The following is a 25,041-nucleotide window of genomic DNA, read 5'->3' on the forward strand; positions in this document are numbered from 1 at the left end:
AGGGATCTGACACAGCTGTAGCTCTTGGCCTTTGTTGGCAGGGAAGAGAAAGAGATGGGCTTAATTTTTTTCTAACAAAGAACTCAGCCTGTGTCTTTCACATCTGAGTGAGTACTCTAAAATGCACAGCTGAAACCATTTGGCAAAAATACAAATTCTGCAGTAAGTATACTTGGGTTAATTTTCAACAATTTAGAATAAAAGTCAAAGTTTAAGCATACAATATCAGTCATTCCTTCTGAAAACCTTTTCAAAACTGTAAGTACCTAATTGTTTCACCATGAGAAATTTTCCTTTGTCTCAGTCTAACATTAGCGTAATTGCATTTGAGTAACAGTTTGCACTGTGCCTAGTAAAACAAGATTTCAAAATGCTTTTTGCAATGGGAAAAATAAATTAGTTAAAAATTCTGACACTATAATTGCCCTCTGCTTGGCAATTATAAAAAATTATAAAAATCACCTCATGTGATTTTTAATCCTGTTTGTAAACAAAACAAGGACTTAGCAGTTTATCCATATGACTAAGCTGAGCCAAACGGAAGATGCATTTTACGTTGAAAATAGGATGTCCCCTTGGGACTCAGGCAAGGCAACTTGCAGAATACTGCTTCATAGACATTTAAATCCAGATATTTGTGTTCTTTTGTTCTTCTTTTTATGGGTTAGCTAAGGTGAAATGTGGTTTAAAACTATAAAACGTATTTGCAGGTTTGTGTAGGACAAATGGGTCCAAACTCACGTCTCTCAATGCTAGCCTGCCTGCTGTTGTCAGCTACACTGAATTAGCCTGCTTTGATCCACACAGGATGTATTTGCTTTGTTATTAAGGCAACCTTGTTCAGCCCATGATACATCAGATGCTGTACTTCATGCATCTGCTTTGTAGCTATAGCCTCTACTAAAACTGTCCATGCTGTGTGCTTTAGTTCTTTGTGCACTGTGTAAAGTGGGTGTCTTCTAGAGACAAGTCTTCTGATTACTTGTCTGTCTTTCTGGTTGCCTGTGGAAATTTAGTCCAGTAGCAGAGATGGCTGGAAGAGACAGTTGTGGTGTTACCGCTAACTAACTTCTTAGCCTGCCATAAATATGTCCCCAACTCAGTGCAGAAGTGGAAGGAGTAAGATCCTGTAAGGAAGGATTTTATTGACCTTTTCCCTGAAATTTCAGTGGACATTGCAGGCTTTTGTGTAGGATTCAAGTGTAGGTGTTTACATGATAGCAGGTAGGTCAGTCAGAACCCAAGGGCAAACTTTTGCATAAATACATAGTCTCACCTGGCCTGCGCAAATTCCTCAAGTGGTTTGTTACAGAACAGTCACAATGTGACTATCCTAGTAGCATAAGCTGCCTTTCCTCTTGCTGTTGGCTAAAGAGATACTGATTGATGTTCACTGAAGGAGATAATTTCCTTATGGCTCTGCTGACCCTATGAGGCCAGCCATGTTCAGGGCTGGCCTGGGCAGCTTAGGTTAGGGCTCGAGATCATAGTTCCACAAATATTTGAGGTGCCATAACACATCACTGGTGCTCAGATGGGCAGGTTTCACTCTCCATCCTTTGCTACTCTGCTTTCACTCCCACTTTCTCCTCTCTTCTCATGTTTTGGCTCCACTTTCCTGCTCTTTTGCTTATGTGGGTCTGACACTTGTTGAACCATTCTGCAGGCCAAATCAGCTCACTGCCCGGAAAGCAATCTTTTTCCTGAATTAAATTTCTGCCTGTTTAATGAGTTGAAGAAGTGTCTGGAGAGCCCAAAAGTGGAAGCAAGGTAAGCAACAGGAATGTACAATGGAGAGCAGGGAGATGGGAGAAGGGAGTGGGAACACTATTGGTTCCTCTTTAGGCACAGAAATGGTAGTCTGAGTTCTAACCTGGATTTAAAGTGTGGTGTAAATGCACCTGAGCTGAGTTATGCACCTACATCTCTCTGATAATCTAGACTGTTAGTCTGTGTTTGCTTCAGTTCCATTTGACCAAGTCTGACCACAAAAATATTTTAAAGCTGGGGAAAGCAACCTTAGGAACAAAGCTGAAAATAATAATTCTGTCTATTTTGTTATTCAATTAATAATCTTCCCAGTAAAAAATGGATTGCAAGGCATTTTTTTCTACCATAATTTATGCTTTGAGGGAACGTAATAATAAGTAAAGGTAAACATTGCCATTTTGTCATCTGTAATTGCATGAGGGGCAGTGTGATGTTTCTGATGCCCCAAGAGAAACTTGGGCAGAGGTTGCTGGCTGGTTTCTTTTAGCACCAGAAGCGAAAACCTATAAGTCGCCAGATGATGTTCCCTGTGTATGTTAGTGCAATGCAGGGGTTGGTACAGTAAGGGACAGAATTCCATTGTCAGCTCCTAGGAGTAGAAGAGGACAGACATAGGAGACTGCAATCTTTGTTCTGTTGCTCACTTTTTGGCATCACTGGTGGGCTACAGTCTGAATAAAGCAGTATTAAGATAAGACATAAACAACTCCCTGGGATATAAAATTTTATGCCAAATTGCAAAGGGCTGTATAAGCACAGCGTAGTACTGTGATTGGACACAGTTTGTGTAAGCGTCCTTAAGCAAAGCGGAAACACAAACTACTTATATATCATAGTTAATTGTCTGAGTTGCTGACCACCTACACCTCATTGTAAAGTAAGTATTTCCAGGAATGCTATAATAATGCATGACACTTTTAGAGACTGAAAATGAGGAGGTAGCTGTAGAAGGAGTTAATGCCCATGAATTTGCTAGGAATCAAGTTAGTTAAGAAACACATTTGAGAGGATTAACATTGTTGTAGAAATTAGTGTTTGAAGAGATTGACTGAGAGGGTGTTGGGTTGAAGAACGTGAAAGGCAATTCAGTCCTATTGGTGGGCTTGTCAAGGACAGCTTCCTTCCCAGCCGTGGCTCCATGAAGTGGAAAACATAGAGAAGAGCAGGTGCTGCAAGATTGCACTCGGAAAGTGTATCTGAGACGAAAAAGAGGAAATTACCCTATATCCATCCCATCTATAAGGTAAGGCTTTGACTTGCCCTGGTTTTCTTCAGCTTACCCCATCAGGCAGAGGGAACTGTATTTAATAACTTGATTTAATGAAACCTTTGTGGTAGTCCTTAGAGATAAATCTTCTTTAAACTGGTGTTCTCCCTGTTTAACTCATTGTGCTAACCCTCAGCTGTGTAGGAGCTTTTACAGGTAAGTATATTCCAAGTCCCTGGAATATATTGCTCTTTCTTTGAACACATTTTTGGGAAATATGTAAGATGTGTAAGAAAACAGGTGGTTTAGCACTACCAGAAGCTCTAACCATCAAGTTGAGATGGAGATGACTAAAAGTAGGCAGACAAATAGAGAGGGATGTTTTTGCAGATCTTGGGAGGGGAAGCAGAATGGAGTCTGGTTTGTTTCCATTTAGAACTTAAGTTGTCTGGTGGTTTTGGTTTTATTTTTTTCTCCTTCTAATTTTAATGCCAAGAGATTGGTCTCCAATACAGTTTCTATTAAAATTAACAAATTTACATTGATGCCAGTGGAAGAAGGGAGGGCTCAACAGAACATGCAGAACAGAACTAAATGTGTTTTTTATGGCTAGCAAGGACAGGCATAGTAAATAAAGACCATGGAAACAGGTATACATCAGTCAAATGTATAGGTCTTCATAGTCCTGTCTCCCACAGTGGTTAGTACCACATGCTTGTGAAGAGGATTGTAAAGCTGTATTACAGACAAACTAGCTTGCCCTCAGAACGTCTCTTTTCTCTGTTCTTTGCTTACAGGTTGTATGCTGCTGACAGCATTCAGTATCTGATGAGAAATAGCTAGCTGTTACATTGTTGACATTCACATGTCAAATTTTCTTGATTAGAATAAAGCGTATAGGCTTGTAGCTTTTGTTAGAATCCAGTTTTGTTGGAATCCGTTTGCAATTATTTAAGGAAGATGCTCAAATATCAAATATCTTAGAAGGAATCTGATTTTTTGCAAACATGGGACAAAAATGTTTCTTTTTCTTTCCTTTTTTTCAACACTGTAATGGGATCATTGGACAGACTCAGAAACAGACATTGGGATCAATTAAAAAAGGCAACATGAAAGAAGCTGAGAAGCCACATGCAGGGGACAAATTCTGCTGCATTTCCAAGCTGAAGGTACAGAAATATTTAAGCAATTTTGTATGAATGCACAACTGTAATTGCTTGCACTTATAGTGGTTTAGTAGAAGCTACAGTCTAGACTAAATGAACGGATAAGCTCCATTTCTTTCCTTATCCTTAATGCCTTAACTGAGGTCAAGCAAATTTGTAAGCAATCATGTGTTGCTTTTTATGTCCCTGAACTTTACACTCTGTGATGTGTTGGAGGTATGGTTGATTGCGCCTTTGAAGCTCTACCTCTGAATTTGTGTAATCCCCCTAGTCTGACTCGTTTACTATTTCTTCTTAAACCTGTGAAATGAGTCTTACCGATTGTGACATGGCAGTAAAAATTGGCTGTTGATGTACCCTAGACTATTCAAGTTGTCAAGAAGTGCTATAAAAGGTTGTAAAATAGCTTGTTTTTAATAGTAATTCAAAGCCCAAATACCTTACTTATGCTTTTTAGCATTTGCAGCAGATGTATTTAAAAATACAATTGATTTCATTTCATAAATACTGTTTATTAAAACCCCTAACATTAAAAGAATTTGAATACTACTGCCTGTATTCGTATTTATGTTTTTACTGTCAATTGCCACTAGATTCTTGTAAAAAGGACACACTATTTACTCCTTCTGTTTGAAATGACTTGTTCTGGGCTCGTGACCTCTACTGAGTTGGGGAGCAGATACTCAATCAAGTAATTCGATCAAAGGAAACCATCTTAGTTCTGCAAGTAATTTGTCATTCAGATGAGCAAAGGGTGCGATGGTCTTGGCATCCTGGTCTGGCTGCAGACGTTATTCAGTCCTGCAGATGGCAATCTTGCAGCAGACACACGGTGGCAGAGGCTGTGCTGCGCCTGACTTGGCTAGGGAAATGGGGCTTAAGGTTTCTGAAGACAGGCTTGGTCAATGGGAACAGGTGAAGAATAAAAATCTTTCTTTTTTGGGGGTGGGTGGGGTGGTTTAGTGAAGCCATAACTCTGTAGGCAAGGATAGGTGATGGGATTTAAACACGCATTAGTGGAACAGAACTGTTCACCTGTTTTACCTGGAAGCACATTTTTGGTGAGGAAAATAACCATGGAATATTCCTAAATATGTAATTTTGAATCCTTTATGCATTCTCCTCTTTCCTTCCTAGGTATTTCTGCTGGCATTATCACTTGCATTTGTTGGTAAAACGATGTCTGGTGCTTACATGAACAGCATGTACACACAGATAGAGAAACAATTTAATATTCCAGCTTCTTTAGTGGGGATCATTAATGGAAGCTTTGAAATTGGTAATTGCTCATTTTAATATTTCTTTTTCTTTGAAAGTATAATATGTTGGCTGAGCATGTATTAGCGACTCTCATGTCCATAGCAATCTGTCAATTACTGTATGTTGACAATAGTGACCAACTCTATCCTACCATTTCCATTGGTACTTACACATTTAGTGTCTTGGAAACTAACAGGACAACTTAAATAAGGAAGTTTAGGTTTAAAAGCTAGTTCAGCTAATTACTGCACTATTGTAAGGTATGACAGAGCAACTAATAAAATAGAACTAGTTTATGAGCTTTGTATTGCATCTTTCTGAAGAAAACAGAAAGATTTTATAAACTTTGTTAGAATTTAAGGTCATATTTAGCATTTTACATTTCTTTTAATCAGTGACCTCCAAGCTGGTTGAAGTGGGTTGTCCCCTTACTCAAACTCAATGGTATTTCAAGATATCATACCTGTACAACTGCAAAGAAAGTTTCCAGTTCTACTTTTATAGTGACCCTTACCTTACCTATTGGTGAGTTTTATTGCCCAGTGACAAGCTTATGTCTTGTCATTGACAAAATCCAAACAAAAGGCTTGATAGCTTCAAACCCATCTCAATAGAGATCCTCAGGGGATGTCTTTTATACCCTTAAAGTCACAATGTGGATCTTTGTTACCCCTGGCTTATCTGAGGAAATGGTCTGCACAGGCTGATATACACTGGTGGAGAGAGAGGGCAAGGCTCCTTCTCCCCCCCTTCCTGGTCTCCTATACCTGCATGTGCAAGAAGAAACTGTTGGCAACACTGAGCTGCTGCCTGCAAAGCAGTCTGATGGGGTCCCTCAAAGTTATGATAGAGAAGGAATACCCAGAATATATTCTTGCCTTTGATAAGGGGGAGACTTTAAGAAAAATGAAATGGCTAAAATTAATGAAGTAGTATGTAAAAGGCATAATATTTTAAACAAATTATCCTCTCATATGCACTTTTCTATAACAAATTATGGCATTCTTATCTCCAAGGATGTAAAATAACTGTGAATAATCATAGTAATATTTGAAATGATTAAGAGTCAGTGTATGTAGCAGACATAAGTAATGTATTAGGACCATGTAAGTGTACATCTTTAAGTGTCATTCAGGCCACTGGTTCAACACAGTCTGTCTAGCAATCATGCATAAAAAAAGATGTTATCTTCTTTCAGAGTATGATGCTCATCACTCAGAGACATGGTTTTGTTCTTTTGACAAAAAGATCACAAAATTAGTAGGTGTACAATTACTAAATTGCTATTTTTATGGGGCCTGATTCATAACACGAAGCTTGATTCTTTTCTTAGTTGCATAGCAATAAATGAAGAGTAGAGAAAATCACTGATTCTGAAGTGAAAGTGGAGAAGGGAATGAAGATTTTTAGCACATTTGTATTTCTAAATGGTACTAGGTACAAAAATCTGTATTTTTTTATTCCTCTCAAACTATTACTGAAATTAATATTAATTCATTATTCCTTTTTTTCTCTGTATGTCATCTTGTGTTTATTATTTTCAGTACAAAACTACTTGGATATATACTTCTGTATTTTCCCACACATTGCAAAATAGGGTATCCTAGGAGAATAACTTCCTAAAACAGCTATTATTCTGCTGCTCCTGGGCCCGGTCTCTGTGTAAAGTAAAAATTTCTTCTCCACATAGGTGCAGTCAAAAATCTCTCTCACCATGTTCTCTTTTCCATTCTGCCTTCTGTTCTCATGTTCTGTCCGTATGGTGTAACTCTTCTAGAAAAAGATAACAGATAGCAGTGAATTAGTGCATCATTTAGGCAGTTCCCTGTCTAGTTACAGTTTTTACAAGACAAGAGAGTTAACAGATGTTGAAGTAACAAGGTATACTCAAATCTGTGTTACACTTCAAAAGATAGAAGTATGTCTTGGTCTGTAAATATGAACCAGGTTCTTTTTGCAGGCAACTTGCTGCTGATAGCATTTGTGAGTTACTTTGGAGCAAAGCTTCACAGACCCAGAATAATTGCTTTGGGCTGCACAATTCTGTCATTTGGATGTCTTTTGATATCATTTCCTCATTTCCTATTTGGAAGGTGAGTATTTTGCTTAGCTCACAACAGCTTCTGTGATCCTTACTTGCCTTAATCCATAACTTCTTCCACTGAAATAGTATTGCTTATTGAGAGAGACACTGCTGAGCATGAGTATGATGCGATAATTGTGGAGTAGCTTGTTTTGTTTTGCTTCTGAGATGGCTTCAGAAGTCAGTCATCACTTCCTGAGGAGAGTCACCCCTGTGCCAGGTACCTTCCCTTGCCCTTGCCTTCATCCTTGTGCTACCTCTTGTGTGGACTCTGAAGAAAGAGTGGCCTGTGATACTGTCACATTACACTACTAGCTCTTATCTGCTTGGATGGGCAATACAAAATGATTTTTACAGATGTCTTTGGTCTGGAGCCTGGATGACAGCTCATACCTGATCACTGTGTTGGCAAGGCCTTTACAGACTATAATGATTCTTTAAACAGTTTTTTGCTATTTTTGCTTGGCTTGTCTATATTTTAATCAGTGAGATTTCTTTTGAGAAAAGAAGATCCTCTAATCTTGTTATGTCCAATGTGGTATGGCTCTGACAGCCTTGGTAGCACCCTCTGCTTGAGTTGTAAATTGGATTAGAATGTAAGAAGAGTAGGAGAGAGAAGATGGTACAAGGGATTTCATTAGGGTGTTTCATCAACTCCTCCTGAAGCATCTGTTACAAGATTATGTTAGAGGCTAGATAACAGTCTGGATAAAACACTGGGTTGATTCCCTGCTACAGTTCCTAGTCTGATTTGTTCCTGAGGTTCAGCTAACTTTTGACGTGGGTTTCCTTTTTCCTATAGATACACGCTCTTCTTATAGGTAGCTTCATTACTGAAGTACAGATTTGTGAGGTGGTTCTGATGTATTTCTTCTTAATCTATACATGCTTTCCTTTGATTCAAACAGGTATCGTATTGAAAGCAGTATTTCACAACGGGAGAATTTTTCAGTCATGCCTCTGTGCCTTGTTAATCAAAGCTTGTTCTCTTTACCTACAGAGGAACCATCGATAGGTATGACTCTTCCTATGTCTAATAATACTTTTTCCTCAGTTTTTACAGTGTTTAAGTAAATAGGATTTTATTTTTATTAGCAATTATTTCAGGGTCCTGCTTTTGATCAGTACTTTTTGCAGACATAAAAACTAGAGGTCAGGAAGTTTCCTAGACTTCTTGTTTCTTTAGTCTGTGACTCCAGAGCTGTAGCTTTTTTTCATGCAGTTTTCACAGTATCCAAACAGCTGGGTTAACATCCCTGCCAGTTCACTTTGGGGAAATATAACACCAGGTTGTTCTCACAAATGTTCTTCTTTTTGACTTGAAATACTATGATACCTTGAGGAGGTGGGAAATGTATTTGGACAATGGGTAAAAGGCATCAAGATGCTTTTTCATTGTACCACACAAGAAATAAAAGCATGAGAAATAGAGCAAAAACATAGATCCCACTTCCCCTGGGGGACCCCACTTGTAGCAAGCTGCCAGCCTGAGCAGAAGCCATTGATCACCATCCTCTGAGTGTGGCCTTGGAGCCAATTTCCCACCCATCTCACAGACTGTCCATCCAGTCTGTATCTTGCCAGTTTGTCTAGGAGGAGGCTATGGGAAACAGTGGCAAATGCTTTGCTGAAGTCCAGGTAAAAAACACCCACTGTCCTTCCCTTGTCGACAGAAAGTATTACTTTGTTGTAGAAGGTGATCAGATTAGTCAGGCATGATTTTTCATCCCTTCATCACTGATGTTCAGACTCTGTCTTCTCTTCACTGACACGAAAATGGCATTTTTGGTGAGGGAAATGAGTAAAGGGAAGGGCCGAGGTTATGCAGTGGTTGGACTGCCAGGTGGTTGGACAATGTATGGCATGGAGAGGGAAGAGATTTAAATGCTACTCCAGCAAGTGCAACAGGTTCTTCCAGTTCTGGAGCCTTCCAAGTATCTCAACTACTTATTTCCCAGTTTTACAGGACAGACTACTCACCAAAGTTTAAGCTGTTAGTCAATTCTTTGTCTTTGTCTCTAGAATTCAATTAATAGTTAGAATTAAAACATTAATTCTGGCTTCTTATTTTGTTCACAGAGTGTGAAAAAGAGCCCGGGTCCTTGCTGTGGATATTTGTGATGATTGGAAACATAGTACGAGGAATGGGTGAAACTCCCATCATGCCTTTAGGCATTTCGTATTTGGAGGATTTTGCCAAAGCAGAGAATTCACCTTTCTACCTGGGTAAATCTACCCTGTTGTGATAATTCCCCTCCCCCAGACAAACACACACATTATCAAAAGCAAAAGAGAGGATTATTGTGACTCCCTTCAGTCCAATCAAGGGAGAGAGAAGACAGACATTATTGCCTTATCAAAGTAATAATACTGTAGAACTTGTAATTTACCTACAGATGAACTTGTTGATGTGAGGCCATTTTTAGGCACAAATGTCTATTCAATAGAGCTGTTCTAACCATAGATAACAATTCCAAGAAAATAATTATGTCTGGGTTCTAATTTAGTATATTTTCTCCTTTTCATACTTCAGGATGTCTACATACAGCAACTGTAATAGGCCCCTTCCTTGGTTTCTTGTTGGCATCATTCTGTGCAGAACTGTTTGTTGATCTGGGATCAGTAGATGCAGGTAATGGATGAATATATAGAATCTTACCTATAAATTGGTAGGCATGATGGTGTATTTATCAGCACTAAAAGATATTTCTTTGCTTATATGAGATGTCTTAATTTTATCTGAGTTTGCTGGTGTTTCTTTTAGAATGGAAAATTTGTGTGTAATATTCAATAAAAGTCCTGAATTCACACATACACAAATGAATCTGCATATAAATTATTTGATGAAAAATTGTGTCATCTGGCTTGACATAGGAAAGGACTAGAATTAATTTAATACAAAACACTGAAATTTGCCAGAAAATCAGCAACATTAGAAAAGAAGACTGGAGACTATTCTCTTTCATCAGCCTCATTTTAAGAATCTTTAAAATGCTTTTAATATATCACGTCAGAGATGACTAGGAAAACACACAATGACAGCAAAGGATGTTTCTAAACTAATATAAGATGGGGGGGGGTGTTTTGTTTGTTCATTTGTTTGGTTTTTTTATAGAGGACATAAGTATAACAGTTACTGATGCCCGCTGGGTTGGAGCATGGTGGCTGGGCATTTTGATTTGTGCATCACTGAATCTTCTTGCGGGAATACCTTTTTGGTTTTTGCCCAAGTCACTGGTGAAGGAAGGAGAAATCAATGAACCTGAGGAGATGAGTAAAAAAAGTGTAGCACCGTTGCAAGAAAATGATAAAAATGAAGCCAAACAGACCATGTATGAAATTGCTAAAGGCAAGTTATATTATATTTTATTTCCTTCTTAATTTAGTCCTTAAGATGTGAACTATGTCTGTGTATTTTTGTAAGTAAAGGTGGGTCCAAGATATGAAATGCATACTCTGTTTTTCATCTCTCTGTAGTACAAAGGATTTGCACAGGGATTTAGAATGGCTCCTTGCAGAGGAAGAAAGCTAATTTCATAGATCCAGGACCTGAATTCACTCCTTTCCCCTTCCTATATTTCAGGTGTATGTAGATCTGGATCTTTTCTTCCTGGTAGAGGATTAATGCACTGAAATCTGGTTAAGAATATTACAACTTGGTGAGCTGTGGACAAGTTGCACATATTAGTTGCTTGTACCCCACATGTACTGTGCAGAAAAGCAGAAAACCAGCACAAGTCTTGTGCATTTCTTGAGTCCAACTTAAAGCCATAAAAGGGAATTGACAGGTGCTTAAGTGTCTCATAAACTTTTAATGGCTGTTGAACAAGGATCTATTTGACTTACGTTTATTCATGTTACCATTGGCAACTTTCACATCTGTGGTCTTTCAGATCTATATATCTGTAGGAAGCTGGTTTTTTCCTTCCATTTTTTGTGCTAGTTGGAAATGTAAGTGAATAAAATATGTCAAAGGCTACAATCTTCAGAGTAGTCTCATGATTCTGCAAACCCAGCTCAGGGCCCCTTGACAGGATCTTCATTTTCAGAAAGTAAGTGCCAAGTGCAGCTATCTCTCCATGGTGTTTCAAGCTGAGTCCTGCAAATTCACCATACTCAGAGTGAGTACTCAGATCTTGCCTGATTTTGCAACTTCGTTTTGATAAACACAACACCTTTCACCGCTGTCATGTAGCCTTAAATGAATCCATGAATAAAGTACTGCTCTGGTGAGGAAAGGTTCCTAGCTCAGACTGTGGGTCCTAGTACTCCAGAGTCCCTTCAGAGCTTGTGTTTTCATCATCATTCCCTCCCTGCATTGGTGTGAATGTCCACTGTCCCCGAATAACCTGAATTAAGAATCTTTTCATTTCACAGAATGGTTGAGGTTGGAAGGGACCTCTGGAGGTCACCTGGTCCAACTCCCTGCTCAAGCAGGGCAACTTACAGCCGGTTGCCCAGGATGTGTTCAGACAGCTTTTTAATCACCAAGGATTTCAAGTTGAAAATTGAAGTATTTATAGTTAAAATTAATCTCTTCCTCAGAAAGCTCTGATTGTAAACTGCATGGTGTATATAAATAATACAGGCTATTTATAGCGTTTTGGATATTTGACTTATTTTTGCGAGACTTGCATACAGATCCTCTTCTAGTAAGATACTTGCCTACCTCTGAAAGATATATATCTGTCCTGAGTGGTGCCCACTTTCAACAAAGCATGGTCATTGTTTTACAGATGCTTGTGTTTTTCTGCAGAGTTTCTTGACAACAGCTCAGCACATTAATTAATAGAGAACGTTGGACAAAGAGGAATTGTGGGTTTTTTTATGGTTCAGATCCTGACTTAATAGGCATTACACAGAGAAAAGACCTCTGTAAATTAGTTTCTCAGATGCTTACTAAGCTGAAGACTGGTGGATCCAGACTTTGAGAGTATGGAATAACTGCAGTCAGGTCCCTCTTCAGGCCTCTTCTGCACCATCACTGACAGTAGCAATAACCAAAATCAGTGATCAGGTCTCTGGGGGCAGGTTGTTGCAGCTATCTACTGCATTTGCACCCCTTCCCCCTTGTACTTCCTTTGCATGCCAGGTGCAGAAAAGGGGTTTTGGTGAATGCTCTGAGGGCATGGGATGACAGAAAAAGGAGTAGGAATGGTGGGGGAGTAGCTGCTGCTGCAAATCTGTAGGTGTGAAGTTCAGTCACTGTACAGCTAAGAAGTTTCAGGAAACTTTTACGATAAGGTTATTACTGTGATTTTTGTATAAGCAGCAGCATGTATTGGTGTGCATGTGTGTGTGTGAGGTTATCATTGTGTAGAGGAGACAACTAGGCTAGCCTGGGCTGAGCAAGTAATCTTTGGCCTACGGTGTCTGGCAAAGCACAAGAATTAGCCTGATCCAGTTAAGAGTCATTTCTGTTCCCCTCTTCCCGCCTCAGCCACACTGAGCAAGGGGTGATTAATTTCATAAAGCATCACACTAACTTGTTACATTGTTTTATTCCAGATTTCATCCCCTTCCTCAAGGATCTGTTTCGAAACCCAGTTTATATGTTATTTATATGCATAACTGTCTTACAGTTCAGTGCCTTCAATGGCATGATATCCTTCATGCCCAAATATCTAGAACAACAGTTTGGAAAATCTGCATCAGATGCCATCTTTTTAATTGGTATGTCTGCATTTTGCTTTGTTCTGTTCTACCAAGTAGTGATGTCCCTATGCAAATTCTCTATATTTATACATATATATATGTGTTCATGTGTACATGTATACATATACATACTAAGATCAAATGCTTCTACAAATGAGAGATTCCACACTACAAAGCATTTCTAAATAATCATGCATTTTCTGCTAAGCATCTCCTAATTTTCTGTGCAGAATTTTATAATCTACTTCTCATCTTTTGAATTGGCCTAGAAAGTTCAGCTGATATGAAACTTGCACCACTGATCTCAAAAAGGTTAATTTACATCAAGAGAGCATGGCCCCAATGTTTATATTATCTTGATTAAAAAGTATACTACAAAGCAGAGGGTAGATCTAATGTTCATGAAAACGACATCACTAGCAATCTTAAGATGTAGATGCGTTGAACCTACGCACAGCTAAAATTGCCAGTGATCTTCAACACTTTCCATCATCTCCACTCCTCGGATCTTGGTCTTGGGCCTTCTGAAAGCCTCAGATCCTCTTTCATATGCAGAACTCCATGGAAGGAAAGCACTGACCAAATAGCTGTCTTTTTTTGTCTCTCATTTGTAAGCTTTTTTTATGAGTGAGGACAAGGTGTTCATGTATTGTGAAGTGGTAATGGCAAGTAGTTGTAGCACAAAGAAAATATCCTGAAACTGTAGGAGCCTTTCTATGCTTCTACATGTCTTAAATTTTCAGTGTTCCCTTGTTTAACTGCAGTGACTTAATTAGACTAGAATTTATTTACTCATTATAGAAGAATCATCTTAAAATACATCTAGCTATACTTCTGTTCCTTAACTCAGTGCTCATCTTTCACAGTATCTGCACAATTTTCTTTAAAACCTGCCACACAGAATGTCCCAGACCTTATAAGTATTACTATTGCCCTCTGTTTACCAGTGTTTTGAAGCTGTGCATCCAAAGGCATGTAACTATCATACATCTTATCTGGGTTGCGCTGACATTGCACTGCTAGGTTGTTTTTCAGACAGATTGTTTTCTGTATTGAAATATAGAGTATGTTGAGAGGATCCAAATTCAGGTTTAATAGCCTTCCCTTTTCCTCACATTCTCCACGCCCACCTACACTCAAGTATTGTTAGAGAACCAACGTTGCCTTGAGCAAAGCCAACCAAGCCGTATGATGCTTGTGTAAAACTACTTCCTAAATGTCTTTCAGTCAGTCTTTGCTTCATTAAAATATCAAACAACAAAGAAGTGTGAAAGCATGTTCAGTAATCCCATATCAAAACTGAAAGTCTGTTCCTCCTTTCTGTGATGCTCAGTGTGCACCAAGATATGCTCCACTGGCTTATCTTCCTGTTGAGTTTCTCTCTCAGATAGGGAGGCTGTATTGAAACCCTGCTTTTTTTTTTTTTTTTTTTTTTTTTTTGGTATGTTTGTGTGTGTTAGAACTAGATTGCAGCTCTAGATTGCAATTTTCCAATGAATCATTTCAGTCCTACCCTCTAGCTCGCTCTTCAAGCAGTTCCCAACTGCTGTTGACTTTGGCAGATGTTTTGGGTGTGCAAGGGAACTAGTAGAAACCCATTTCTGACTATTGATAAATTATTCAGTCACAGGCACTATATGAACCTTTGCCAAACACAGCCTTCCCTTATGAGTAGCTTTGATGGTCTCCTTTATTTTAACATGGAAGTTTCACTTGTTTAAATAGGTGTTTACAACTTACCAGTTATATGCATTGGGTATTTTTTTGGAGGCTTATTCATGAAGAAATTCAAGATAAATATCTATCAGGCTGCGAACATAGCATTTTGGGTATCTTTACTGGAATACCTTCTCTACTTTGCTGCCTATTGGACTGTCTGTGATACTTCACCAATTGCTGGCCTAACAGTTTCCTATGAAGGGTATGTTCTTTAAGACACAAGAGGACTTAAGTCTTAAGACACTGGAATGATTTTTCTTGTAAAAAATTAGCCAGGGACTCCATAGCTTTGCAACTTTTTTTTTCATAATCTAAACTCTCAAAGCTTTTTACTTGCATGAGACAGTAGGTCTATCTTCTGTTATTCCTGTTTTAAACAATAAAGTGGATTAAAAAAGACATCCACATCAAGACTCATGCAATTGCATGTCCATATTAATTCTTTTACTAATATAATTATACATTCAAATCATGTAACTGCAGGTAGAAATAAAAAGTTGTTGATCAAATTAGGCGTACATGAGTGCAATTTCAGAATTACAGAGGGACAAAATCCTTTCTTTATCTTACGCTGGTTTAGTGGACTTTGATTGCTATTGAGTTATTAGAGGATATTTTATCTGCAGTTTCTTGATTTGAAGCCTGCCATTAATCATTGGGAAGGGTTGTGTGTCTGTAAAATGCACATGTAGGTATATATGTAACGCTTGTAGACAATCAAAAACGTACATGCCATAGATGAGAAAGATGCTGTAGGGTATGCATACTTACCTATGAATCAATAATATTAATATAATATAACATAACAAATCATCCTATAGAAAGATAGAAAGGCATGACTCCAGGATAGGAGCATGTAGGATTGTGCCCTGGATCAACACTTGAGCTAGAATAGAATCCTAAGCATTGCAAAGGTTTACTGTAGGTATTTCATTACTGAAATATTTATTCATCTTCTAAATGTATTTCAGAATAGAGCAAGTTTCATATGCAGAAAATACTCTACTTGCTGGCTGCAACAGGGATTGTGACTGCCCACTTAAAATATGGGACCCTGTTTGTGGGAACGATGGAATCACTTATGTGTCACCTTGTCTTGCTGGGTGTAAAGCCTCAAGAGGAACTGGAAAAAGTGTGGTAAAGCTTACATTTTATTGTGCTGTAACTATGAAATATAGTAGGTGAGAAATATCCATATCAATATAGGGTGGGAAATATCCATACATGTAAATTTAGTTGGATATATAAGGTGATAAACAGAGTTGGACAAATTCATTGAGTGGCAATAGAAATTCCAAACTGAATATGAAAATTAGTTTAAGTTTAAATTAAAGAATATAATGAAGAAGCCTCCATTTCTTCTAATAATTGAAGGAATCTTAAATGCTTAAAATGGAGTGAGAAATTATTCTTAAGGTATTGCCAGTTGGAAACCTGAGTGCCCAAGAACATTTCAGCCAAAATGAAGTTCTATGGCATGGACTTTAAATAATCTCTTTTACTCTGTAGATTTAAAAAAGTAACCAGGTATTATAGAACTTTTATTATCTTAATTAATAATATATTTTCCATTAAAAATAGTAAATTCTAATTAGATTGAAAACAATCAAAAATAATGAGTTCAATAAACCCCCAAATCATACTGGTTTTAGAAAGCCTTTGTACTTCACAAATATTTTAAAGAAGTATTAGATGATAGCAAGGGCCAGACACTGATGCCCTTGCTCACCTTGGCTGGCATTTGAGAATCCTTATTCTGGCAATAGTCTCAATGATTTCAGTAGAAGCAAGTGTTTGAGTGAGAATATTGTAACCCAGCCTCAGTCAAACATCTCTGGTTTCTTCTGGCATATGAAAGACCACTTGCTAGGTCATGAAAAAGAGGGTCAGATCTATTGGCACTGGAAGGACCACATAGCCAGGCTGTGCTGGGAAGTATGAGGGCTCTCTTGATTGTGGATTCTCTGAGGAAGCATAGTCCCAGCTGCATAAGAGGACCATATGTGGTGGGTTGACCCTGGCTGGATGCCAGGTGCCCACCAAAGCTGTTCTATCACTCCCCCTCCTCAGCTGGACAGGGGAGAGAAAATCTAACAAAGAGCTTGTGGGTCGAGATAAGGACAGGAGAGATCACTCACCAATTACCATCACGGGCAAAACAGACTCAGCTTGGGGAAAATTAACTCAATTTATTACAAATCAACCAGAGTAGGGTAATGAGAAATAAACCCAAATCTCCAAACACCTTCCCTCCACCCCTCCCTTCTTCCTGGGCACAACTTCACTCCTGGATTCTCTACCACCCCCCCTCCAGTGGCACAGGGGGACAGGGAATGGGGTTTACGGTCAGTTCATCACACGTTATTTTCTGCCACTTCATCCTCCTCAGGGGCAGGACTCATCACACTCTTCCCCTGCTCCAGCATGGGTCCCTCCCACGGGAGACAGTCCTCCACAAACTTCTCCAAAGTGGGTCCTTCCCACGGGCTGCAGTTCTTCACAAACTGCTCCAGCGTGGGTCCCTTCCACGGCGTGCAGTCCTTCAGGAGCACACTGCTCCAGCGTGGGTCCCCCACGGGGTCACAAGTCCTGCCAGAAAAACTGCTCTGTGGGCTCCTCTCCACAGATCCGCAGGTCCTGTCAGGAGCCTGCTCCAGCACGGGCTTCCCACGGGGTCACAGCCTCCTTCAGGCACACACCTGCTCCAGCGTGGGGTCCTCCACGGGCTGCAGGTGGATATCTGCTCCACCGTGGACCTCCCTGGGCTGCAGGGGGACAGCCTGCCTCACCATGGTCTTCACCACAGGCTGCAGGGGAATCTCTGCTCTGGCGCCTGGAGCATCTCCTCCCCCTCCTTCTTCACTGACCTTGGTGTCTGCAGGGTTGTTTCTCTTACATGTTCTCACTCCTCTCTCCGGCTGCCGTTTCTGTCTGTCCCAACCTTTTTTCCTTCCTAAAAATGTTATCACAGAGGCGTTACCACTATTGCTGATGGGCTCGGCCTTGGCCGGCGGCAGGTCCATCTCAGAGCCGTCTGGTATGGGCTCTGTCAGACACAGGGGAACCTTCCAGCAGCTTCTTACAGAAGCCACCCCTGTAACCCCCCCGGCTACCAAAACTTTGCCACACAAAGCCAATACACCAGAGCTCCCTCCCGCTCTCTAACCCCGTGTACTAAATACAGATGATGGTTGGACCTGTGCCTGGCAGAGTGCGAGAGAGGCTGCAGTGCAGTGCTGCACATGTGTAACATACTCAAGTGCAGGAGAGAGTGAGCTAGGTGCCAACTGTCTGAGTTTCACACTCAGTGTGTGAGTTTTGACAAGTCTGTGTGATTAAAATACTCTTTTGACAGGTATTTGAAAACTGCACCTGTGTTGCAGCCTCAGCATTTTCATCTCAAAATGTCTCTGCAATTCTGGGCCAGTGTGATGGAGAAGAAAACTGTGATAAGATGCTTCATTATTTTTTAATATTGTCATTAGTCTGCAGCTTCATTTTTTCCTTAGCAGCCATGCCTGGGTACATGGTCTTAATAAGGTACAGTAAAATGTCCTTGTCTTAAGAAACCTACTGGACTTTTTATTCTGAGGTCAAACACCCCCAAGAATTAAAAGTGTGTTAGTTTGTGTATGGAGGGAGGAACAATAGAAAGATTTTATGTTATTACTGTGCTGTGTTAAGGTTTCATTAGTGTCATGTCAGCTATATAACCTGTTGTTGCTTCTGGCTATCAGCTATATCCTGAATTAATGTAGGACCACTGAGTCAGTGCACTGAGATATTGAGAGGTGTGTGTTACCCATGTGTTTATTGATCACATCAACATGCTGTTGATTAAGGCACAACTATCTTGCACTTTGCGCTGGCTTCAGTCCGAGTGGATGACAGCTTTTCCTTTTGTGATTTGGCAGTCCTAGTTAAGGAACTTCAGTGAATGTCACCTAATGAGGATAATAAACTCTTTCAACCAATGCTCTAATTAGAATGGTTTTGGCCTAATGTGATGAAGAGTTTGATTAAAAAAACCAGAGGTAAACATTTCTTATTAATGTCACCTCTACTGATTGGTGTACAATGTGATTATCATACAGGTCTCTAAAGCCTGAAGAAAAGTCATTTGGAGTGAGTATCCATGGACTAGCTTCAAGAGTATTTGGTAAGAAAAGCTCTAACACAATTCAGAAGCACAGTTAGGTCTGATCTAGAGTTAGATAAAGATCACATCAGGGCTATGGGCATGGCACAGGAGTCTACCCCTATGGAGTGCCTTTGAGCAGGAAGAATTTGGGGTTTTTTTTACAGATCGAGGCAGCATGGCAAATTAGAACAGCTTTCAGTTTGCATTTATTTATACTGGGTAATAGGCTGACTACAGCTGCTGCTTATCTGAAAGCCATTTTACATTCCTTCGCTCTTGTTGCATGTTTGTCGAACACAACATTCACTCTCACTGATGAGAGAAAATGTTGAGTTTTGAATAGGAATCACAGTCCATATTGTAGCATGTATATATTGTTAAACAGGCAACAGGAAAGAAAATCTTTGGTTGAGGGTAGGTGGATAAGGAAGAAGAGAGACCATAAGAAATACAGAGAGCATGGTTCATGCTGCAAGAGGACAGGACAGATGGAGTAGGTGAGAAACAACACAGGTTCTGTAGTGTATCTGCTAATCAGAAGAAATATGGTATTCACAAAAATGTTGCTAATATTCTTTTTAGCTGGAATTCCATCTCCCATTTATTTTGGAGCTTTGATAGATACCACTTGCTTGAAGTGGGGGTACTATGACTTGTGGTGGAGAAGGAGCATGTAGGATGTACGACATTGTCACATACAGGTATATTTTCTACTTTATTTTAATTTATCCTTCTTACTGTATCATTACAAGCATAGAGATATAATTTTACACTCTTTTTCTTTTCCTAGTAGACAAACTGCTCCTGTATTAGAGATTTGACACAACACTTTTCTTTGGCATTGGCTTTATTTGTCAAGTGCAACCTTTGCCACAGATGTTGGAACACCCTTTGAACAGAAATGTTCTGGTGCCATAATTACATTCACTAATGGCCTTTCCTGACAACAGACCTTAAAACACTGAATTCTGATAAAAAAATTAAAAGCAGTAAGCCCTTGTGAGAAAAATGTTTAATGGCTGTCTATGCAATATCTTTGAACAGAAAATGGTTGAAATAGCACCTGAATCAAAGTAGAGGAGAAATTTATAAAGAGGATTTGGTTACCCAAACTGGAAATTGGCCCAGGATACTACGCTTTATGCTTCTGTAGTCCTTCAAGGAGCACTGTGGGAATTTTGAAGAAAAGCCTTGTTGAACTAGTGGCCTCAGACTGATTCCTTTTAATATTGTGTTAAGGTTGATTTGGAAGAAGAATGCTAGCTCATGAATACCCAGAAGTTTTACTCAGGTGGTCTGAGCTGCCCTTTTCAGGGCGCTCTGTTTTCCCTGTGGAGAAAGCCATAAGGGTATTGGGTGGCTAATGTTGCTGGCTAAATTAGTTGCCTGAAGTTGGGTGATGTAAATAGTCATTTCACTGACACTGACGTATTCTGTTCTCATATTGATTCACCTTCTGTGAGATCCAGAAGTATCAGGGCACAAGCTTTAGAGTGGCTGGGCAATTGTTGCAAAACAATGTATGCTGAATAGTTCTGTTATTTTTTCATGAATGCATATATTTAATGAAATTCATCCTTTATTTCAGGTGGCTCTATCTTGGCCTGCCAGCAATATTACGTGGAGTGTCCTATATCCCAAGTGCACTGATCCTCCTTATTTTAAAGAAGAAACTTAAATCTGAAAGCCAAATCTTATTAAATGCACCAGTAAAAATGCAGGATAAAGAACAAGAAGCATTGAAACAGTATTTCAAAGCAGGACATATAGTGAAAAAACCTTGAAGTGTAAATTTTAGATATATCCTTGTGAAACATTTCATACTTTAACTAGTGAACACTTGGACAGAGATTGATAGAATTACATATAGTTGTATCCTAATTATATTATAAAAGTATCAGTTCATAAACAGAAGTTACAGGACAAATGTGTTTGGTGCAAAAAAACAAGGAGTAGAGATGAGAAAACTTATGAAATGCCAGGTTTGAGTTGTCTGAGCAAAGGGCTATAAAGCAGAAACCTATGTTTTCAGTCCTGGTTTTACTGCAGATAGTGAGAGTTTTGCAACTGACTCCTGTGATGCCAGATTTCATGCTGGAATTCTCCAACAGCTTCTGCCACAGCCTCTCTCATTGACTATAGACAGGATTTGCAGCTTCTTTGGGCCTGATTTTTCAATAAATTTATTTAATTATGCTGTTAGTCCTTTCAGGCAGGGACTGTTTGTTGTTCTGCATAGTGTAGGTGGTCAAGATATTGGGAATCTGGTTTATGACATGATCTGGGTGCTGTGGTAATACTAACAAATAAAAAAAGAAAAAATTAAATTTTTAAAAAATGCAGTGTTATGGTGATATTTTAAGGTTTGCATAGAGCATGGACAGGGAAAAGTTCTCAGGATTTGTTACTTCAGCTGCATTCACTCTAGAGGGGAATAACTCACACATTAAGCATGATAGGATGATACTTGTGAGTATTTTGGCCATCATATTACTCTCTGCTAAATCCTATGCCTTCTCATGTCTTGTTAAATTATTCTTTGAATGGTACCTAACTGTAGTCACCCATGTGCTCTTCCTGGTCTTTGTCCCATTTTTATTTCTTGCAGATGTGATGCTACAATGAATGTAGAATCCATTTGGAGTTCACTGACAGTGAACTGTTGCCCTGGGATGTCTTAACTATCTCAGGAAAAGACCCTGAATGTCTCAGGGAAAAAACCCATGCAGAAAAACCTGCTGATAGGGTATATGTCACACGAGGTGTATCTTTGGTTGAGTATAGTGCATCCATGTTTAGCTTCTAGATTGCACCTGCCTCATATTTGGCTGCAGTGCAGAGGACCCTTAGGTCTGTCAGCAGGTGACCATGCAATAACTTCTCAAGTCCTATTATTACAGCTGTTGGAAATAAAAAACCCCCCTCCTGATTATTATTCCTTACTGCATAAGGCATTGAGGGAGCTTCTGGAACTTTACCATAGGCCAATGCTCCAGCCCTTGCAAGTGTTTCCTACCCATTTAATCTATAGGACACAGACTTACTCCCATTTTATCCGCTTGGGACCTTCTACAACCACCGAAAAATGGGAAGGATATTTCCCCAAAGTAGTTAAGTTAGTTAAATTATATTCTGTTTTACTTTAGGGTGTCTTATTAACACCATATGTGTATGTGCTTGGAATTGCTTCCTACCCTTGTGGAATCATAGAATCATAGAATGGTTTGGGTTGGAAGGGACCTTAAAGATCATGTAGTTCCAACCCCCCTGCCATGGGCAGGGACACCTTCTACTAAATCAGGTTGCTCAAAGCCCCATCCAACCTGGCCTTGAACACTTCCAGTGAGGGGGCATCCACAACCTCTCTGGGCAACCTGTTCCACTGTCTCACCACCCTCACAGTAAAGAATTTCTTCCTAATATCTAATCTAAATCTACCCTCTTTCAGTTTAAAACCGTTACCCCTCATCCTATCACTACACTCCCTATTAAAGAGTCCCTCTCCATCTTTCCTGTAAGCCCCCTTTAAGTACTGGAAGACTACTATAAGGTCTCCCTGGAGCCTTCTCTTCTCCAGGCTAAACAACTTCAAGTCTCTCAGCCTGTCCTCATAGTGGAGGTGTTTAAGTCCTCTGATGATCTTTGTGGCCCTCCTCTGGACCCCCTCGAGCAGGTCCATGTCTGTCTGTCCTACGCTGGGGGCCCTAGAGCTGGATGCAGTACTCCAGGTGGGGTCTCACGAGAGCAGAGGGGGAGAATCACCTCCCTCGACCTGCTAGCTACACTTCTTTTGATGCAGCCCGGAATGCGATTGGTTTTCTGGACTGTGAGCACACATTGCTGGCTCACATTCAGTTTTTCATCCACTGATACCCCCAAGTCCTTCTCCACAGGGCTGCTCTCAATCCATTCATCCCCCAGCCTGTATTTATGCTTGGGATTCCCTGACCCATGTGCAGGACCTTGCATTTGGCCTTGTTGAACTTCATGAGTTTTGCATGGGCCCACCTCTCAAGCCTGTCAAAGTCCCTCTGGATGGCATCCCTTTCTTCCAGCGTGTTGACTGCACCACACAGCTTGGTGTTGTCGGCAAACTTGCTGAGGGTGCAACTCAATCCCACTGTCCATGTTGCCAAGAAAGATGTTAAACAGGGCTGGTGCCAAAACCGACCCCTGAGGAACACGTCTCGCCACTGCTCTCCACTTGGACATCGAGCTGTTGACTGCAACTCTTTGAGTGTGGCCATCCAGCCAATTCCTTATCCACTGAGTGGTCCATCCATCAAATCCACGTCTCTCCAATTTAGAAACAAGGATGTTGTGTGGGATGCTTTGCATAAGTCCAGGTAGGTCACTCCCATTTGCTCTTCTCTTATCCACCAATGCTGTAACGCTGTCGTAGAAGGCCACGAAATTTGTCCGGCATGATTTGCCCTTAGTGAAGCCATGTTGGCTGTCACCAATCACCTCCTTATTTTCCATGTGCCCTAGCATAGTTACCAGGAGGATCTGCTCCATGACCTTGCCAGGCACAGAGATCATCAATGACAAAAGATCCATTTCTTTCCACAGAGCAAGAAATCAGCTCCAGAATTTAAAGTTTCTTCAAATACAGGAGGTCCTTACAATTAATTCTTTTGAAAAGATAAGTCACAGACCCTTCCTCCCTTTGCATCAGATGATAGAGCTGAACAGGTATAACGTGAGGAAGGGGAACAGAAGAAAAGACAAATGTGATACATCCTGTAACAGAGAGAGCAGAACATAGTGCAGTTTTCTATTAAGCCACAGGTCTTCCAGAAGCTTTGTGGACATTTGAAACACAGCTGATTTTCAGCATTGTTCTTGCTACCATGGGGCAGTTACTAAAAGCCATCCTTCTTCCTTGTGGATATTATATTCCTCCAAAGCTAGAGTTAAAAATCTTTTGCAGGCATTTAGTCACAGTTTGGTGCCAAGGTAACCTGGGAAACCTGGAAAGTTACAGTGTACCGAAGTTTCACAGCTGCAGGAAACAAAAGGGCTTTGTTAGGTAGGCAAATCTGTGCCATTTAAATGGACCACTGCCAGAGAGTCAGGCCTAGCTAACTCACTGGGTTTTGAAATGGAAGGAAGCAGATAGGAAAGTTTCCAAGTTTTAAATTCAGCATTTTAGTAGATACATTAACATTCTTTTTAATTGTTCCAGTTCATCTGCTAGAGAATGTAGCAGTGAAACAGGTCACCTTTACCAGCTGCTTTGAAGTCATTAGCCTGCTACTCAGACTGTTTATCAACTTAGAAGGTGCTGGCTGGAGAGCTGGCTGGGTGATGGCACAGTAGAGATGCTTCTTGGCATAAGCCTATGGTGGGAACGTTACTTCCCCAGAGCAAAACCAGGAAACAGAGAGTACGGGTCACTCCAAAGTCATCGTCATAAAACCTTTATAATATGCCATGTCTGGTACAACAGACATTCCTAGGATTAGGTTGGGAGGTTAGAAAAATACTCTTGGAGCTATTCCTTCAAATGTAAAGCCAAACTTTAGACTTGATCCTTCCAAGTTTTAAGCATGCTGACATTGATTCAGCGAAGCATTTAAGCATGTGCTTAGCTTAAAAATGAGTGGCCTTATTCATGTTTATTGTTTTAGTAGGTGGCGTCAGACATTTCAAGACTGAGCCCCAAACTGACACTGTTGTGACACTCATTTGAACAGAGGCTAGTTGCTGTGGGTTATAGTAGGAACTCAGATGATATTTATTGTGCTTGAAAGTTTGGGCTGATCCTGGTCTGATGTTTCAAGCACTGAGACTTCAAGCATCAGCACTGGGGGTAGTGCAAGCCACAAATGGGAATAATGCCAATAGAAGTAACAGTAGGTGTAAAGTTTTTTATAAAGCAGTAGCATATGAATATCTGAGTTGATTAAGTCCAGTATCAAATTAATAAAAATGTGTGGTAGGTTTATTTTCTGAGTGCCTGAGAGCCAAGCAGATGGCTTTCACAGTACAATCAACCATGTTTCTTTGTCACTGAAGTTTCAGCTCAGTAAAGGGT

General features: G+C 40.0%; 1 protein-coding gene across 1 annotated transcript; it reads left to right on the forward strand.

Annotated features, from left to right (window-relative positions):
• Positions 1-2,566: 2,566 nt before the first annotated feature.
• Positions 2,567-21,586, forward strand: LOC128143451 (solute carrier organic anion transporter family member 1A2-like). The gene is given in 16 exon segments (XM_052790673.1): positions 2,567-3,013; positions 4,048-4,146; positions 5,281-5,422; positions 7,364-7,496; positions 8,395-8,501; positions 9,566-9,712; positions 10,020-10,118; positions 10,602-10,835; positions 12,995-13,159; positions 14,867-15,062; positions 15,832-15,997; positions 18,216-18,400; positions 18,955-19,019; positions 19,584-19,642; positions 19,644-19,702; positions 20,590-21,586. Coding segments are annotated over 15 exon segments (2,013 nt in total). The 5' UTR covers positions 2,567-3,013; positions 4,048-4,086; the 3' UTR covers positions 20,786-21,586.
• Positions 21,587-25,041: the final 3,455 nt, after the last annotated feature.

The sequence above is a fragment of the Harpia harpyja genome, chromosome 6, assembly GCF_026419915.1.
Source record: "Harpia harpyja isolate bHarHar1 chromosome 6, bHarHar1 primary haplotype, whole genome shotgun sequence".
NCBI lineage: Eukaryota > Metazoa > Chordata > Aves > Accipitriformes > Accipitridae > Harpia > Harpia harpyja.